The 20,047-nt window shown below is 30.4% G+C and overlaps 2 protein-coding genes across 4 annotated transcripts; one reads left to right on the top strand and one right to left on the bottom strand.

The window, feature by feature from the left end:
* The first annotated feature begins 77 nt into the window (after window positions 1–77).
* Window positions 78–4,930, top strand: LOC123673882 (ribose-phosphate pyrophosphokinase 1). Of its 2 annotated transcripts, XM_045608618.1 has the most exons (6): window positions 78–344; window positions 476–659; window positions 1,072–1,131; window positions 3,725–4,103; window positions 4,303–4,481; window positions 4,534–4,930. In XM_045608618.1, exons 1-6 carry the CDS (start codon window positions 97–99, stop codon window positions 4,624–4,626), a joined length of 1,143 nt encoding a protein of 380 aa, XP_045464574.1. In that variant the 5' UTR covers window positions 78–96; the 3' UTR covers window positions 4,627–4,930. The 2 variants fall into 2 exon arrangements, with proteins under 2 accessions (XP_045464574.1, XP_045464575.1); XM_045608619.1 differs by lacking the exon at window positions 1,072–1,131.
* A 628-nt stretch (window positions 4,931–5,558) lies between these two features.
* Window positions 5,559–19,911, bottom strand: LOC123673881 (F-box/WD repeat-containing protein 7). Of its 2 annotated transcripts, none has more exons than XM_045608616.1 (11): window positions 19,653–19,911; window positions 18,164–18,303; window positions 17,902–18,077; window positions 17,035–17,145; window positions 16,500–16,819; window positions 16,157–16,430; window positions 15,225–15,404; window positions 14,934–15,115; window positions 14,362–14,587; window positions 11,764–11,974; window positions 5,559–8,002 (listed from the first exon to the last, which is right to left on the bottom strand). In XM_045608616.1, exons 2-11 carry the CDS (start codon window positions 18,285–18,287, stop codon window positions 7,719–7,721), a joined length of 2,088 nt encoding a protein of 695 aa, XP_045464572.1. In that variant the 5' UTR covers window positions 18,288–18,303; window positions 19,653–19,911; the 3' UTR covers window positions 5,559–7,718. The 2 variants fall into 2 exon arrangements, with proteins under 2 accessions (XP_045464572.1, XP_045464573.1); XM_045608617.1 differs by lacking the exon at window positions 19,653–19,911 and adding an exon at window positions 18,391–18,529.
* Window positions 19,912–20,047: the final 136 nt, after the last annotated feature.

Raw genomic sequence — 20,047 nt, forward strand, 5'->3', positions numbered from 1 at the left:
AAGTGATAAGATTATTTATCATTTAAAAACGGATAACATTTGAACCATTTGAACCTTCCATTTAATTTGAGTTGCTCAGACTGATTTTCTGCAGTTATGAGTGGTTCATCTTCCAAACAACCTGCGAATTGTCTGTGTGGAATCACGCGAGCACGTTTAAGGAACACCAAAAAATTTGAGTGCTTGGAAATTTCAGAGAAGTCGTTATCTTTGAAACCAAGAATGCCCAATATAAAGGTATTCAGCGGCACTTCGCACCCTGATTTGGCCCAAAGAATAGTTGATAGACTTGGAATTAATTTGGGTAAGGTGGTCACGAAAAAATTCAGCAATTCAGAAACATGGTAAGTTTGGTGTGTTTTTATACATTCTTCAATTAGTTTACCAACAAATAGTAGTTTTAATCTTTCATTTAATTTCTTTCCCTCATTTTTCTTGTGAATGAAATGTAAATTATTGATCATCATTTTTTCAGTGTGGAAATTGGAGAATCTGTCAGGGGAGAAGATGTTTATATTGTACAATCAGGCTGTGGCGAAGTAAATGATAATTTGATGGAACTTCTGATTATGATAAATGCATGTAAAATAGCTTCAGCTAGTCGAGTAACTGCTGTCATACCATGTTTTCCTTATGCTAGACAAGATAAGAAAGACAAGGTAAGTGTTGTTAATATCATAGATATAGTGATACTGATTATTTATTCTAATGTGATATTGATATTACATTTGATTGTCATTCTTGATGTATACCACCATCACTTTTTCCCATAGTTCAAAAAGTTGATAATTGAATTCTTCAATTAAAACTAGTTGATTGTATCAACATTTTATTTCCTAAAAACCTACTGAATTATTTACTATACAAATAGTGGTCAGCAATATTGAATATTGATTATAACTTGTTTAAATTAAGAATGAAAGTAGTTTATAAAATTATTATTCCATAATTGGATTAATTAAGTTGAGTTTGTGATGGGTTCAATCTTATTTTAAATTATAATCTCTTGAACTGAAAATTTTTCTGAAACAAACATTGATACTAATTCTTGCCTTCACATGATTATTTTAGCCATCGAACTCTAAAGAACTCAAAGTGGAAAAATGGAAAGAACTTGAATGGAAATACAGGGTAAAAATATTATAAATCAGCTGAATGTTGGTTGCTTTTGTCTGATCTTGTCATATTAAATTAATCATATTGTCTATGCTGCAAATTTATTCAAATTGAATATGGTAATAAAATGAAAATTGACTAAAATTTTCCTCATTATATAGGATTATTTTATGTTTGTTTGTCTTGGGGGTATGAATATTTTGGGTTTGGTTTGATCGCTACTAATACTCACTGAATTATGTTATCTAACTAACAATGGGAAGATGTTATTGAAATTTAATGATTTCATAATAGAAACATTAATTTTCCATAAAAATTGAAAAACTTCATATACAGATGCCAAATATTTGAAGAGAAACCGGTGAATTAACAACCTAAATAAAAATTTTAATATCTCATTGGTTCCATTCATTAGAAAGTACTTTTCTAATAAATAAATAAATCAAGGATGTTATCTAGTGGTGTTTTTCAGATAAGACAAAATATTTATTTATGAGAGGGAATAATTTCACGTTGAAATAATCCTAAGATAAGATAAATTCTTTGTTCTTTTCCATGTTACTATTATTGCATCATTTTCTTCATAAGGGGTAATGTGAACACATCCAAGTGAAATTAAATCCAAGGGGTCAATGGTTATCTAATATATTCCGATGAAGTAAACATCTATTTCAATATTTGAGGAGATTTTTTTGATAATTCCTTTTGAGTCAACAACATACCTCAATTCATCCTATTGTGAAATAATATTCTGTTTACGCCAAATCGATTTCAAATGAAAACAATTTATTGTTAATAGAGATAATTTCATCTTAAATTTTTCCATTTTTGAGTTCATAGATATTGATGGCATGCCTTTTCATTATTACTTGTGTTGAATTCTTTCTGAAGGTTTATAAAATATTTTCATATAACTTTTTATGAGGTACTAGGATGTTTGAGAAATTTCAAATTGTTTATCTCTAGAATTTATACATTATTTCAAATCTCTTTCATTTCCTTTGAATTCTCTCTTCAATTGTAATTGAAAGTGGTTTCAAGTTCATTTAATCAATTCTAAAATTCATAGCTTTCTGGAATTAATCGATATTTTCCAACCTGAGTGTTGAAAGTCAAGTGAGATCAAATTCAAAAAAGTTTCTCAATAGAGTATGGTCAGCTGGCATCACATATTATTTGTTGTAAGTTTGCTTCCTCAAGGGTGTGTTCATATCCTGCGCCGGGCGATAGATTGGTCAAAATTGACCTGTATGCACTTTGTAGTCTAAAATGATAGTTTTGGAAAGTTTGGGTTAGGTTAAATAATACTAGTTGAGATAAATGAGGATATATTAATCAATATGAATAGTATGACTCATAATCTCGTGGTTAATGAATAAAATAAATTAATATTTCTGAAATATTACACCAACTTATTCAGATGAATCATATATTATATCAAATCAAGAAAAGTCATGCTCTGTGTTTTTTCTTGCCGGACAAAGCATCTGTATGCACCCTAGGAGTTAATCAGACAACAGAGTGTTGACACTACTCTATTCCAATATTGGCCATGAAATTCTAAATAAGTGAATAAGGTGTGACATACACAACAATGTAACAATTTTGGAATAAAATATAAATCTATGTTTACAGGATAAACATTGACTATTTCAATTTGTGCATTATACATTTTTTTACAATTACGTTTATAGGTTCGTTCTTATAGTTGTAAGAACAAACTTTTTCTCATCTAAAAACACTAAGAAACAATCTCATCTTCAATAATCATGTTAACCTCGTATTGCATTATCCTTTTCCAGTCCATTTTTACGCGTATTTTAATTTCTCCTTTTGGGCTGAATGACTCAGGGATGTCTGGCATTATAACTCAATGTAGTTGAGACCTCGAAATTATTTCCGAGGTTATGTTTAGTTTTTTTAGGGAAATATCACATTTTTTGTATTGATACAATTATACAAGCAACAATAGAGTGAAATTATAAAAAGTGTAACTTACAATACCTATCTTTCCTAATTTGAGTTATGTCATGTTAAACAGAAAATTCTGTTGATCGACCTGACAACGCAGGAGGTTGAATTTCATGACCAACTCAGGTTTCGAAGATAGGTCTTAAGGCATCCGCATTTCAAGCACGGACAGCCTGGCTCAGAAATGGACAGAAAAAAAAACCTAGTCTAATAAAGGGTTTTGGGTTTTTTTTGAATATCTGATCACTTGATCAAGCTCTTTGCTATTATGATTATATCAAGATTTTGATGAATATTGAATATATCAAATAGATTTTTAACTCAAATTATTTTATATCATGGATTTCACAAAACTTGAATTTTGTTTTATTTCCAAATATTAAATATTATCGATTATTTAATTGAAATTTCAAAAAATTTTTAGATGAAATTCATATAGCGTTTTAGATTCTGAAATTAATGTTTTGTTAAATCCAACTATAGCAGAATATTTAAAAATTAACTTCAATCTAAAATAAAGGGAATTTTTTGTACAATTTGTTTTATATTGATTATTTTTTGAGAAATAAAATTTTTTAGTTATTTTTCAAACTTCATTAAAGTGTTGATTATAAGTTAATAATTATGTTCCTTACAGAGTCGAGCTCCTATATCAGCAAAGCTTGTTGCTAATATGTTGTCAGTAGCTGGAGCAGATCACATTATGACAATGGATTTGCATGCTTCTCAAATCCAAGGTTTTTTTGATATTCCAGTTGATAACCTTTATGCTGAACCTGCTGTTTTAAAATGGATCAGAGAGAATATCTCAGAATGGAGAAACAGTATCATAGTTTCACCTGATGCAGGTGGAGCTAAAAGAGTGACATCTATTGCTGATAGACTGAATGTGGAATTCGCCCTTATCCACAAAGAGAGAAAGAAGGCCAATGAAGTAGCTTCAATGGTATTGGTAGGAGATGTCAAAGATAGAGTAGCTATTTTAGTAGACGATATGGCAGATACTTGTGGAACAGGTATATTCTCTTGTACTAATATAAATACTGAATGCACTCTCACTTGTTTCTCTGCTAAATTATTATTAGAATTATAGGTCTATCACTATCAAAGCCTTAGTAAATTGCTCATTTTCCAGTTGATAACTTCACGTTACCATCTTGAATTTATTTATTTTGAATTTAAAAATTATATTTGCATTAAAATTTTCTTTCTTAGTTTGCCATGCTGCCGAAAAATTAAGGGAAGCTGGTGCAACCAAAGTATATGCCATTTTAACCCATGGCATATTTTCTGGACCTGCCATAGCAAATATTAACAATGCTTGCTTTGAAGCAGTGGTTGTTACGAATACAATTCCTCAGGATGAACACATGAAAGACTGTCCCAGAATACAGGTATGATATTACTTTTTCCTATTATGCGAACCACTAAATTTTATTTTTGCAGTGTATAGATGTATCTATGATATTTGCCGAAGCAGTTCGAAGGACACATAATGGAGAATCTGTATCATTCTTGTTCTCAAACGTTCCCTATTAATTTAAGCCGCGAAAGACTAGCTAGTGAAATTCTTTTTTCCTTTAATCATTTCAAAGTAAGGTTAATTTTTGACCTATGATTTTTACAATCATATTTTTATTGATTGATACATATTTTGTTCTTTTACCAATTGAATTTTGAGTATCTTACTTATACATGAATTCTATCGAAATGTTTATTGGGGATAAAATATATCATATTGTTATTTCATTTCATTGCAATAATAATGTATCCTTAAATTTACTATTGTTATTGTTAGAATTTCAACTAGAATTTTTTTTTAATATATAAAATTTGAAAGGTGCTTTTGATATTTATTTGAAGTAGTTCAAATGAAAATCTATTCTCATAAATGAGAAAGATTTCTATCGATTGAATATTATCTTTATTTGCTCAATGTTAGTGATATGTACACAGTTATAAATTGGGAGCTACAATTAAGTATTGAAAATACCATGCTTAATCATTTGACATCTATGAGAGTTTGGTATATTTTTCCATATTAAACAATAAAAATATTAGAAAGCATCAAAGATAAATTTCATTGAATTAATTATTAATATTTAATAATTCTTTTCCTTTTCTATTATTTTCAACATGATAAGAATGACTTATTTTAGTCTTTTAAGTGTTGAATGTCAGGTGCCATGGAAAATGTTCATAAACAATAATCTGATAATTAAAATGACGAGCAAGAGTGATTACTGAACTCCATTAAAATTAAAGTGCGCTTGCTCTGGTGACAGATGACTCCCCTAAGTTTCAGTAAATAGTCACCGCTTTTTCCGGAATTTGATGTATAGGTTTGCCTTATTACTAACCAAAGTAACCCAGGAGATATACGGATCATATCGATAATTAATTAAAAGTAAGTGTAAATCTTTGCTAAGTTGGTTGAAAAGGTTTTTTTTAGATAGCCAACCAAAAACACATTTTCTGTCTCAGTATAATTCATATATTTAAATAATCATAAAATGGTCTTAGTACGATTTGCATTTGGATAAGAAATTGGGGAAACTCAGTATATACATCCTGATTAGTTGTATTATCAGGGATAAAATATTCAACAATTTTTCAGTCTTATATATTACAGTTGGTAAAACAAATATCCTATTCAATAAAAATAGAAAACAACATATATATGCGACACATACATAAAATTGGAATAAAATCAACATTTTACAACTTCAAAATGAGCTTCTGGCTTATTAATAACAAATTGTTTCTATTTCAGCGTAATTGGTTAGACAATGAAGTAAATTAATTGAACAATGTGAAAATAAACCATTCAGTCCTTCAATCTTAAAGTAACAAATGAATGTAATGATTAGTGTATCCGCAACTGAAACTAGCAGAAAAATTTTTCCTTATTAGCAAATGAAATTGATATTTTCCAGAACGCAAATCTTGAATGACAACAATATCCTATTATAACAATGTTTATTTAATGGCAATTATTCGTCTTCAGAGTGGTTCAGGGCATTAAGAGAGTCATGATAGACATTGATTATACCATGACTTCTTCAGCGAGTATTACTGGATACTAGAAAAATAGAATATTGTCTTATTCCAAATTTTAAAATGAATTTCCTTCAAGTCAACAACGTAAATATTCAACGTAAAATTTCTCTTGGTGTATAGAGTAATCATTTTAAATTTGATATGTGCGTTTCATTTGTTGCAAGATGTATGATGGGGTAGGTCGATTTTGGCGTATACAATTTTGGGGCTTGAACAATCATTTTAATTAAAGAGGAAATAAGCATTGTGGTATATACTATTGGAGAAAGTTTTTCGAATTTTCTGGGTTTTGCAGTAAACAACGGAATATAACGAAAATATACAGTGGGTGAAATTAGTCTGCAGAAATATACTTCTTGATATCAAACAAATTTTTGTATCTCAACTCAAAAATGAAATACGTTAATTCATTTTCTTGAAGTTGTGCTACTTGATCCCCATCAAAGGTTATGAAGTTAGAAATGGAGATAATGTAAACACTGTAACAATTATAACATTCGGTATATGCTCCTGAGGACTAAGAGCCCTAACAAAAAAAAATTTAGGGGATCCACAACAGTTCATTGGAAAATTAAAGAACAACCAGACAGGGAGCCTGAAAAAATTCAGAAAAAGGAGGCTTGTAATTCGAAGTACAATACTTCCAGTCCTGAAGAACCAAGTCCACAAAAAAAAATTGGACAGGGAGCTCCCTCTCCAGAAATAGAAGAGGTGTGCAGGTAGGAAATGTTTCCATAATAAACTGAAGATGATCTATTTAGGATAATGCAATTTATATCATGCATTAATAAATGCAGAATAGTGTCTTGATTGTTAATAGAAGATGCATTTTTTGTGTTTTAATTTTCACTAGTGCAGTTTTGAACAGAATTTCTTTTCTATTAAGTCTAGTATGTATTTCATAAACATTTTGATGAGGACTAAATGATTCATAATAGAATGTTAGTTAATTGTCAACAGGATGAAATAAGATTTTCTTTATATTGAATGGAAATTTTCAATTTAGTGAGCTCGTCAAGATTCTATTAATGAAAATCAATTCTACAATAATACGTAACAGAAATTTGTATTTGTTGTTTATTAAAATTTATTCATTAGGGTGGAGCAACCTTTCATATCTGTTGTCACAGTCATTTGGTTTAAAATTCAATATTTTCAACAAGAACTGGAATTGAGTGATGTATGATCATTGATGTATTTAATTAATTCGGCCTTTAGATTATAAAGAGTTGCTTAGCCCATTACTTCGATCAATTTATATAAAGCTATAAATTACAAAAAATAACATTGTCACAAATATCAAGAATATGTACAGTTCTGTACATACCCCTGCACTATACATATTTCGAATTTCGAATAATTTAAAGTATAAATTACCTCTGAGTGTTATATTGCTGATTTATCCAATTTCATAACATTCAAAATCACCATAAAATTGGAAAATATTTACAAAAAAAAACATTTAGAAGACTAAAGTCTAATACTACACACATACAACAAATTACTCTCATACAACCAACATTCACGCAAATTTTTTGAGTCTTCTGATCTCTATCCATTAGAGACGCCACTTATTTGTACCCATTGACATTTTGATCAACATCAAAGTCTAATACAAGTAGTTTTGTTTCTTCTGTGCCATTTCTACTACCCACTGCACACACAAGTTTTGTTTCACTTGCACGTATTCGCCAAACTACCCCTCCTGAGCCTCCACTGTCCAAAGCTACCAGATTTCGTATAAATTCGCCAGTTTTAACATCCCAAAGTTTAACGGTTCCGTCATCCGAAGAAGTAATAACAAAACGATTATTAAATTGAAGGCAGGTGACGGCAGATTGGTGTTTATAAGGTCCTGTAAAAAAATTTGTATTCACAGTTCAATTGTGAATGATCTGGACTAAACAATATAATTACAAATTTCTTCCTCTCAATCATATTTCAAACAAAAAAATACCTTTGAATGAATATCCTATAGGGTTATTTATTCAGATATACCATAAGTCCGTAAAGTCAAACAAGACTGAATACATTTAAGAGAAGAGGGATATGTCGATTATTTCTCAATAACGAATATGAGTTGGACTTCACAATAAAGAGAAAAAACAACATTTATACTAGTTCGTTTGAAGCCGATACTTCACCTGACGTGAACATTTGATAAAGTGAGTTTGATTAGTGAAAGAGAATAAGAAATTATGACACAAAACCCTATAATTCCTAATCAATAAATTTTTTAATTTTTCTATACTTTTTATTTATAAATGTATAATTGGCCAATAACCAGTATATAGATCTGGTGTTATGGCGTACAAGTTATTCTTAGCATAATATAATCGGTTATATCCCAAGAGCATAGACAATATTCGATTATACACCTATTCACGATACGTAGTTCGTGAAACTTAATGAGAGCGTAGCTTGAGTGGTGTTTCGCGAACAACGTCGAGTGAAAAGGTTCATATAATCGAGAAATATTGTCTATGCTAGAGTTGGTATTCGTTTCGATTATATAACAAATAATTTCAATAACCATAACCAAAGCACTGAATTTTGATTATTAAATGACATTTCACGGAGCTTGACTTTAACTTATCTTGGCGAACGTCCAAGAATGTTACTATGGAAATGATCCCAATATGGCAGGAGGCAAAACACCAAAACGATTATACCATATCGTCAAGAGTAAATTCACTTATCAATTCGCCGTAACTATGGGAAATTTACGGATTCTATGGGTTCATCAAAACATGAGTTATATAATCTTGAAAATGTATACACAAAAATAAACATCAAACAATAAAAAAATAAATGAATGAGAAAAGTAAGCGTCAGCAAAAATATGAAAAAGTAACTATAGTCTGTCTACTTCAAATCAACCTGCAGCTGCTATCTGCATGTTCAAATACAATCTTTTCAAGTTTTTTAAATACAGTCATAGAAGCGATGTTTCTGATGCACTCCTTCATATATTATTATTATAAATGTATCCTGATGTTTCTTGGTTCTTGTGTATTTTTGTTTGTTTTATAGTATTTGGTGTGTTGTCCTACTTTTTCCAAGTTTGATATTACATAAAATTAACTTATTTAAGATACCGTGAATATGCCCAACTTGTTCAAGTGTGATAATTTTTTTATTTATAGGAATCCCGTTATTCCATAGACAATGTTGGTGGAAATTACTCAATCTCTATCTATTTTGTTATTTGATTGTTTGGATGCATTGTCCAGGCACGTAGCCAGGATTTTCTTTCATTAAAATTCGTCGTCAAGAGAGAAATTCTAGTTAATTTTTTCTGCCAACGAGCAGCGGTTAGCTTGGACCATATCACTAACATTTGTTTAAATACTTCAAATCTTGGAAGAATATCGTACAAGCTAAGCACTACTCACACTCACAGAAAATCAACATTAATTTCTAAACAGCACTCTTGACCACGAATTGTAATGAATGCTCGTTATATATCGCACAGAGGCCATTTGAAAATTCATAAAAATAATAAACGCACGCACCAATGTAAAACCTAATTCACTAGGAAAATTTAAAACGAAATAAGGAATATATTATTTATGTATGGATCATAATGGTGGGCATATGGGATATATGATTTGAAATATATTATTTATTGAATATAATAAAAGAGAAATACTTTGTTAAAAAGCCTCCTTGATTTTTTTAAACAAAATCATATCTATGTGTTTCAAAAACAAGGCATACTGTTGTATTACAAAAAGAATAAATGGAAGAGAATTAACATAAACCACGCTGCAGAAATAGAAAAATATTTGGACGTTTTCAAGAAAATTTGAGTAACCAAGATAAGTTGAATTTGGGTCAGTAAGAGAGACTCAAACACAGATATGGAGGCCATGGAAAAGATGATAAATGAAGAGAAGGAGGTAGGAAACTATCTGCAATACAGCGCAAAAATGTGAGAAAATGAGATAATGTATACTCATGAGTTCAATGTCTAATGATCAGAGCAAAGAATGAATAAGATGATGTGGGTGAAAGTATCAATAAATCATAGCGCGCAGGTGGTAGGGAACGAGCAGCCGCGTAGGCTAGGCTATAGATAATAAACAAAGACCAATTAACCAAGAGAGAAAATAAAGAAAATACAATTTTGAGACCTTAACCACCACGGCCAGAATGAAATTATTTACAAACGAGTAATGACTTTTGTACCTGTGAGATCCTTAAAAACTTTGTCACAATAACAAAGATATTGATTCAATATAATACCGTTAAATCACTGAAAAGCCAGAGAGCGCTCAGAGACATGTTTCAACATCTCGAACACGATAAGTAACTTGTTGCCATTTCGAAGGTAATAATATCATTATGCCTCTCTCAAAGAAACCCTCGTCCCTATTGGCAAAAAATTGAGACAGTCGATGATAATCACTTGGTGCCAGGTCCGGACTATAAGGCATAAGAAATGCAAACCAAACTCCTGGAGCTTCTGGCAAGTCACTATCGATGTGCGTCCTCTTCTATTGGCCAAAGCTGGCCGCTTCTGGACTTATACAACGCGTGATTCAGATAACTAAAGCCATTTATTGAAAAATAATGGCTTTTTTTTTACTACACCTGATATAGCGTCTGAAAATTGCCCCTGAATTGTTGCATGTTATCGGTTATTGCAACGAAACGCAGTTGCAGTTCATTTGAAATGACAGATAACTGAACTCTGATCTGTGGTTGAAATTAGGCGGTAAATCCCCGGTTGCATGTAAATCTACTGCTGGTTTCCTGCACAAAAATGATATTTCTTGAATTGAAGAATTAACTTCTGGAGTTTTGGTTAGCTGCAATTTTCACACCCTATTTTGGAAAATTACAGCTAGTCAAAATTCTAGAGACCTATGTGACCTCTAACAATCTCTACAAATTAAACAATCTGGAGATCATTTTTTCATTTCTCAAGCTTGGGATAATTCCACGAAAGAGACAATCACAAGGTATTTTCGCCGTGCAGGATTCACCTTCCAGCTAGAAGATGATGCAAGTTCTGATGAAGAGATGGATCTTCCTCTTTCAGAATTACTCAAATTTCAAAGACCGTGAATATGAAAATTTCCATAGATTACCTATCGCTCAATTAACTACTCCAGAAACTGAGAAGTTATTGTGGACATTGATGAAATTCTGGCAACCACAGAAGTTTTTTGTTTTTGATAACGATAAGAAAGAAATAGTGAATCCCATTTTAGGGTACTTAGAAAATATGATAGAGAAGTCATGATTGAATTTGAAGAAAAAACAAAATAAACTAAAGTTACTGAAATTTTCACTGATCATACTTAGGGTTTTGCTTTTCATTTTATTGTTCCATTTCATGTTTTTGTTAATTCATATGTAAAATAAAGGTCACATTCATATTCTTCGTTCTTTTCTTTAATTGAATTTTTGTAATAAAAAAAATTGTTGAATTCATTTATGATGTAAAACGTTGAATTTGCTTATAACGATTATTAGTTGGAAAGACTGGAATTTTTTGGTCCCTTTAATGTCATCATAAACGATATCTACTGTGTATATTTATATACAGAATATATGCTACACTATTTTAATAATATTCAAGAATAAAATAGAAAAGTTATTATTTACCTGATAATGTTTGTAGGCACTGTCCAGTCACTGTATTCCAAACTTTTACTGTAGAATCCGCATTTCCTGATACCAATATGTTATTTCGTAGTTCCATACCGGAAGTTAAGGATTGGTGCCCCATAAGTGTATGTTTACAAGCTCCCGATTCAACATCCCACACTCTTATACTTGTATCCAATGAACCGCTAACCACATGTGTACCATCAAACTGAAAATACAATGGGAACAATAAAAACATTATTTAAAGAATATATGAAGATGAAGTTTTTTGAAATACAAACAAGAATTGAAGGAATAAAGAAATTTCTTCAACTACAGTGAAATTGTCTTTAAATTGATCGTTTCAGCTTTTCCTCATAACAATTTGATTTCATTTGATATTTGGAATCAGCATCTGTATGGATTCAGTCTTAAAGAATCAACAAACAAATGGACTCAACAAATATCTCAAACCTTTTACTATTAATCATTGGAAAAGTGAATTACAGTTGAAAACTAGCACTTTTATTTGAATAGTGAAAGACTCTAGCAAAATTATTTTGGAATGGTTAAATAAATAATGATCCACAAAAAATAAATAGCATTCTCCAAAAAAAAGTGGAACATTTTGAATATTTATCGAAATCTGAAAATTCTATCAATTGTCAGAATCACTATTAGATACAAATAAAAGTTGCGATAATAATCTATTAACTCACAAGGAAAATTAATCATAAAATAAACGAAAATTTTTGTATCTAGAGCACAATCAGAAAAAAATTACAATAGTCACAATGGAAAAAAAAAAATTATAAGTATTCCCAAACCTATACAGAGTGGTCTTGAAAGTATGAGTGAACTCTCCTTAAGTTGAATCACCACGGGGCCAAGATTTCTCTTTGATTTACGTATAATTCAAATAAGGCGTATTTTGAGTTAGACAGGTAAACCAAATGAAATTTGAGTTATATAGGTAAAGAATAGTGATATTTATTTCCTATGGTAGGGGTAGATCGTCCATATTTGGATGAAATTACATCTTTACGTGTTAACAGAAAGGTCAATTTACAATTTCTGAATATTTTAAGAGTGTTTCTTATGAAGGAGTCTAATTTAGACTCCAAAATATCACATGAGTTAATTAATTCAAAGTGTTATCGTTCGTTTATTTTTAGGCAACATTTTTTCAACTAATTTACTCCTGACAAATTATTGCAAGAATGTATGCAGGAGCATTTGATTCCTGGGACTCTGCAGAGTCCTAGGAGAGTTGGGATTAAGAAATTAAACGAAAGATTCCTACTAAATGGTGCAACTATTGCTCCATTAAATATGATCTATTCACCGATACTTTGGGACTTGTGCGGCGGGGTTTCGAATTAACTACTTACATCGAGTAATAGAGGTAATTTTTGTGGGTCTTCGACTTACAGAAGTAAAAATGGTAGAATATAACTGTAAAATTTTTTATTAGTTATGCATGGTAATTTTTTCGACTTAGGCAGGTTTTTTCAAGGGGAGTGAAAATAATTTGTGTTATCAAGGATTTCGAGTTAACTAGGGTCGACTGTATTTGTATAGAAAGGACTAATCTATATTATTATTATTAGGGAATTCAATCCCGAAAATGCGGGATCCCTCTGAAATTCTGCGGGATTCAATATTAAAATTGTATTTAAATCGTCATAATGTTGCATTCGAAACTACAGATGAAGTTCTGATATGAACAAGAATTAACTCATTTGAGAAATGAAATTAATTTTACGGCATTCAGACAATTTTTCAATTCTGAAAAAAGTACCTCCCCTAGCGGGACTCGAACCCGCAACCACCAAATAAGTAGTTCGAATTAGTTATTCGGAGGTTGCGGGTTCGAGACAGGAGGTACTTTTTTCAGAATAGAAAAATTGTCTGAATGCCATGAAATTAATTTCATTTATTAACACACAGACGTTAAACGATTATTCAGTTGAGTAAGTTCTTGGTAATCTTTGTGGACGATAAACTTGAATGGGAGTAACATATTTTTAAGCTAGGAGGTAGCTTGCTTTCGGTCTGTTACTCCTTAAGTGTACTGACAAGATATCTGGATAAATTCTCCATGAAATCTATCTACTATGCAGTTTTTGAGTCTAAAGCAAGACATGTTTTATGGGCAAAGTTCTAGCAATTCAAATATGCAATCTCCAGAAAAGGGCACTCAGAATAATTCTCAAACTAGGTTACAAGAGAATCAAGGGTAGGAAAATTCAGGAATAATATTATAGCAATCCACATACAGGAATGTCTGATTTTTTACTTGAAAAACAAGAATAAATTTGAATTGAACTTCAAAACTAGAAAACGAACCTATCATATATCAAGTATTTCAATACAATGCCAGACATAAATAATGAAACTTGTAGCTTAAACACCAATAAAAGAAAGTATAAAAGATCCTACTTGACAGAGAACCCTACAATATTGAAGAATTTCTGAATAGGGCTAAAACTCCCAAGAATATATTATCTCAATATTCTTTTTCTTATTTGACGACAATTCTTCTCCGCGAATACTTTGTTAACATAGTATCCTTATTATTATTAAAATACAAACTGAACAATTTGCTTATCTCACCTGAAGAGAATAGACTCTGTTTGTATGACCTTGAAGTGTATGCAAGCATTCTCCTTTGTCTGGGTTCCACACTTTCACACTATAATCATATGCTCCTGAAACCACCAACTTTCCATCATACTGAACACATCTTACTGCTGCCATATGACCAACGAGAACATTCAAACATGCACCTGACTCAATGTTCCAAATTCTGAGGGTTGCATCTCTGGAACCACTGACTACCCTGAAAAAGACCTTTCATGAAACGCACCTCTACACTTGAAAAAAATTGAATGTAACGAGCGTTCATTAAAATTCGTGGTCAAGAGTGCGGTGAAAAAATTCGACTTGATTTTCTGTGAGTGTGAGTAGGGCTTAGCTTGTACCATATCATTAACATTTGTTTCACATACTTTGAATTTGGAAAAAATATGGTACAAGCTAAGCGCTACTCGCACTCACAGAAAATCAACTCTAATTTCTCCACAGCATTCTTGACCACGAATTTTAATGAACGCTCGTTACTTCAAATAAATAGGCCAGCAATAGAATCAATAAAAAAAATTCCTTAGAAAGACATTTTTACTTACTTATTGCCATGAAGATGCATACAACGGACGGTGGATGTATGTCCGCAGAGCGTATGTTTACAAACACCTGTTTCTATATCCCAAACTTTCAATGTTCTGTCAGTGCTTCCACTAATAATAGTATTCCCGGACATTTGGGAAGACCATACTCCACCAGTATGTCCAACCAGTGTCCTCAAACACTAAAATTTTATAATAAAAATTAAATTTGTTTTTCATATGAGAAATATAGATTTCTAAGAACACAAACATAATGAAAAAGAAATTCTTCAATTTGATATGATGACTTACCTTACCAGTTGTGACACTCCAAACTTTAAGTGTGTTGTCATCTGAACCACTCACTATTCGACTACCACAAAATTGTAAACAAGTAATGACATGATCATCATGACCTTTCAACATTTTTGGTGGTTTAATTGGTTTGCTCCTCCAGTTCATTTCAATCATATGGTGTCTCATGTAAGCAACCTGAAAAAATGTTTTAATGGTAAATACAAAAGATATTATGAGTTATGTTATTTAACAGAATTCACCTTTCAGAAACTGAAAGTAAATTAATTATCCCAATGAAAATTCACCTCAGAATGAGACCTAGAGGTAGGTAGGATCTATTGAACAAAATAAAAATCTTTCTCCTGTTACTAATGAATTTATCCTGAAGTAAAATTAATCTGGTTCTGATTTTAATCCGAGTAAACAAGTATTAACGAATTTTAATTTCCCATAGAATGGATACATGATTTTAAAATAAACACTGTTCAACACTTCAGGGCAACTTTCTGCTATTTTTGGGATGATAAGATTAATAACAGGGATCTATCTTCTTTTTACTAGTCTCAAGTTTGTACATTCTGAATTGATTTTAATCTCTTGAATTATTTCAAACATTTGTCTAGAAGCAAAATTTATTCAAACTCTATTATAAAAAAGATTTATGAGTTTAAGGCAGTTAGTGGATCAATTGAAACCAGTTAAATTAGTTCTCATTTGGAATTACTTATCCTAATGAGGCAATTTTTTACACACATAATAATCTAAACAACAATTCTGAATTTGAAAAGTTCATCTTGAAATATTGTGCAGTGGAAAGAAGTAGGTAAATTGTTTTATACACATAATAATTTAAATATGTATATGTTTTTTTGTATATATATGGTGTATTTGCAAGAACTTGGCTTGATGCTCTGCCTTACGTTATAATTCTAAAAAAAATTATTCACCTTCCACGGGGATACGCCCCCGGGGCTTCTAGGAGAACCCTTCTTCTTGGGTATTTCCAAGATGCCAACTTCCTTGCATTTTTCTTTCCAAAGCAAGTTATCTTCAGCTAAAAATCGCCAACTCCTACATGTTTCAGAGGCTCTAAGGAGATCTTTGGGTTCCAGATATGATAAAACATTCAGAGCTAATTCTCTAGGTAAAAGAGAAATAAAATCTCTTTGGAATTGTGGTTCAATCACTTGCATCATATGCCTGACTTGAGTAGGCTCACATCTTAAATTGAAATAGTATGCTATACATTAGAAAAATATAAATAAGGATTACCACTTGCGGCAGACTTACGTTTCAATGAGCTCGTTTATGGCAAGAATTCTCTCAGCATTAGACCAACACTGAAATTGTAGAAGCCAATCCGACAACTCAGGAGGTGGATTAAGTTTAGTTGGTATCACAGATCTTACTTTTGAAGGTGTACCAAGTGGAGAAGGAGCTTGAGGTGAACTTTTACATATGTCTGCCTTGGATTCTTCACCGTTTTTAACAAATAATTTCATGGTTTTGAGTTTGTTGTTGATATCAATATCTGTGTTTGATATTTTATCAATTTCACATACCAAGTTTTTACGTGTTTGTCCATATTCAGGTGAGTATTTACGCTTACACTAAAAGGAACAAAAATTAATTTTCAATAAAAATAACATTCCCCATTTATTAAAACCAAAAATTTGGTTCATCAGAGAGAAGATTAAACTACAATCATAAATTGGTCAACATGTTTATGTTACCAAATCATGATAATCTTAATTTTCATCATTAAATTAAAAAATAATTATCTTGAAATTTTAATCCAGAAATATAACAAAATCAATTTAATTACCCAACTTTCTTCAGTAGGTGGTTCGGAATTTGGTCTTTTCAGGGAACTTTTTGGGGTAGTGGGATGTTGTCCATTGAATTTATTCAAAACACACTCACCACCTAAGTTAATCTGAAATATTAAAAATTATTGTTAGTTAACTAACCCAAAAACAACATGAAGTGTATAAACAAATCTAAGAAATCATGTGCTTTTTTGAGCTACCGAGAAGCAAATATCTTTTATTTTATCATTTAATGCCAAAAAGGAGTACTTTCAAGCTGAAGTTTTAATACATGAACTCAATATTGCCAATCAAACTCAATAGTTTTATATACTCAATTTAAAAGAAAATGCATATACACTAACTTCCAATTTAGTTATTCTCAATTAGTCTATGAATAATAATAAAAGAAAATTCTTAATTATTATTATACCTAATAAAGCTGTAGAACCATAAATAGATAAAATCATCAAAAAAAGTATGGCTATAAAAAAGTAACAGAATATATTTCCTTGGAATTCTAACAAGTAATAATAATAATAATAATTTATTCATCCAGTAGGATAGGGAGAAGATTTATTTTTTGTTTTACTCGGATCAGGGGCTAAAGCTACTTGTATCATAAAAATTACTTATATTAAATCATCCAATGTGATCAAGTTGATCCTCTATCGTGATGTTTGAAATACAATTTTTAACATCTTAATGTAACCTAGTGGGTCGAACTGGGATGGAAAAAAACTGTCTGCTAACATTTGCATGCAAATATAGGAAAACTTAAAACCATGGCCCTGTGACTCCTCTCAGATCCGCCTTACATTTTCTAGACTGAATTCAGCAGAGAGATGTTCATTTTCATTTTACTATATAACAATATTAATTACCTCATTGTCTGCATTATTTATATATATTGAATCATTAATATTTCTATCATCACAGTTTTGTACAACATTTTCTGCAGGCTGAAGTCTATCTTGAGATGACTCCAACTCAATAGAATCAACTTTTTCTTCTTTTTGAAATAGTATATTCTTCAATATTGTCTTATTTTGGGAAGTACCTAAAACAAAATTACTAATTTGATACCAATCCTAATTCTAAAATAAAACCAAAATATGTAGGATCAATTTATAAAGGCTTGCTTACTTGGCAGATAAATAATTTTATCTTCACTTAGTTGAACTGGATCTCTTGGTGTAGATCTAGTAGTATCCTCATTTAAATTTTCCTTCAAATAGTTATGTTCTTCGGTTTGGCATATTTTATCCATTCTAAATTAAGTCACACTAGAACAGAAAAATCCTTTGTTAACAAGATTTATAGAAAAAAGATAAAATAAGCAATAATTAATCATATATCAATGAAGAACTGACATAATAACTCCCATAATTCTTTTTTGTTTAAGTTGCATTCATGTAATGCAAAATCCTATGATCAAATGAATAATGCTGCTCACAATCTATCTAAAAACATCCATATCAAATCTATATTTGAAATCTAATAACACTAGAAATATCAGAAAATAGAATTCTCAGCAAAAAATATTCTATTGTGTCATCATGACATCACATGTTGAGAAATATATGCTATTTTCATATAATTTTTTCATTGATACTTATTTTTCATTTAGGTTTTTAGATTCTACACTACACAATATAATTAAATATAAATATTTCCAAAGGTGAAAAAAACTATTAAAAAAAAAACAATAATTTCGGATAAATATTATGAATTGGAATACACCTACCACAAGGCTAAATTTCTAATTGTTTACAAATAAAAAAATTTTGTTGATAGCTTCGAATTAAGCAAAATAAATAGTTACAAACCCATTTATTTTCTGCAGTATACTTAGATTCTTAGTGAGCTCTTAGAAAATAATAATAAAGATTAGTTTTTTCTTTCAAGACACCAATAATTGCTGAATCAATATTAATTACTTAAAAGCCAAACCATAATGGATTGATCAAGTAAAATGTGTGAATTTTGAAAGGATCTCAATTCACAAGAAGCACTAATTTGATCTGAATCATGAAATTTTAAAGAAGCGACTGAAGAATCACAATATTACTTAGTTATAGATTTATATTGAAAATTCTAAAAAGCACACAGCAACCATAAATTACAACAATTTTAGTAACATGTGGTAACTACAAAGTTAATGTGATGGAATTCTATCTTGACTAGCTTAACCGATATGTATAAATTACTAATAATAATACAAAAAGAAACAATAGAATAGATATATTGAATAGAATGATATATTAAAGTATAATATTTATAGTGACGGCTGTATCGCAATTAAAATATAACTTCAGGGAAAATTGGAATACATTTAATGTATTACAAATTGTATTTGGCTGATACTTTACAATAAAATATAAAGAACAATGTTCTAACAAATGTGTTTCTAACGCTCCTCATGAAATCAACAGGAGGTTATATTTACCTGAATTAATTCACCTCAATAATAATAAATACGCTAATATCTTTTGAATTACCATGCATACATTGAAAGCATCTTATGAAAAGCGTGACTTATTAGGGTTATTTTGCAACCATGTGTGAAGTGGAAGATATTTATAAAATTTTGCGAAAAAAGAAAAAATTAGGAAAAGCATCTGAAAGACTTTACCTTTTCATGAAATCCTCACTGCCATTCTCAAGTTCATAACCCGACTAGCACTATTAACAATTTTTTATATAGCTACCTAAATAAAAATCAACAAAATTAATAACAAAATTTTATGATGGAAGTTATATCAGTTATGGCAAAAAATATTTTTTATTTATCACATGAAACTGCAACAAAAATTATTTAAAAAAATTTCCTTTTATCACTAATGCAGTAATGCAGTTAACATGTCATGTCTATTGTCACATGAACGTCAAGTTAAAATTTATTGGTTAGAATGAGTCCCTTCCCCCGCTATTCTTCAATGGATTACCACAGAACACAAATATTATTACAGTAGAAAAAATCCTACTATTGGCATCATTGAATATTTTTGAAATTTACGAAAAGAAGAT

The sequence above is a fragment of the Harmonia axyridis genome, chromosome 2 (assembly GCF_914767665.1).
Source record: "Harmonia axyridis chromosome 2, icHarAxyr1.1, whole genome shotgun sequence".
NCBI lineage: Eukaryota > Metazoa > Arthropoda > Insecta > Coleoptera > Coccinellidae > Harmonia > Harmonia axyridis.

Excerpts from the sequence above, each read along its gene's own strand:
- LOC123673882 (XM_045608618.1), top strand. The coding sequence starts at position 97 with ATGAGTGGTTCATCTTCCAAACAACCTGCGAATTGTCTGTGTGGAATC. Across the intron at positions 345-475 it reads TTCAGCAATTCAGAAACATG|TGTGGAAATTGGAGAATCTG; the intron begins GTAAGTTTGGTG and ends TCATTTTTTCAG. Across the intron at positions 4,104-4,302 it reads GGCAGATACTTGTGGAACAG|TTTGCCATGCTGCCGAAAAA; the intron begins GTATATTCTCTT and ends TTTCTTTCTTAG.
- LOC123673881 (XM_045608616.1), bottom strand. The coding sequence starts at position 18,287 with ATGGATAAAATATGCCAAACCGAAGAACATAACTATTTGAAGGAAAAT. Across the intron at positions 11,975-14,361 it reads ACAGAGTCTATTCTCTTCAG|TTTGATGGTACACATGTGGT; the intron begins GTGAGATAAGCA and ends TTGTATTTTCAG. Across the intron at positions 8,003-11,763 it reads GTGCCTACAAACATTATCAG|GACCTTATAAACACCAATCT; the intron begins GTAAATAATAAC and ends ATTTTTTTACAG.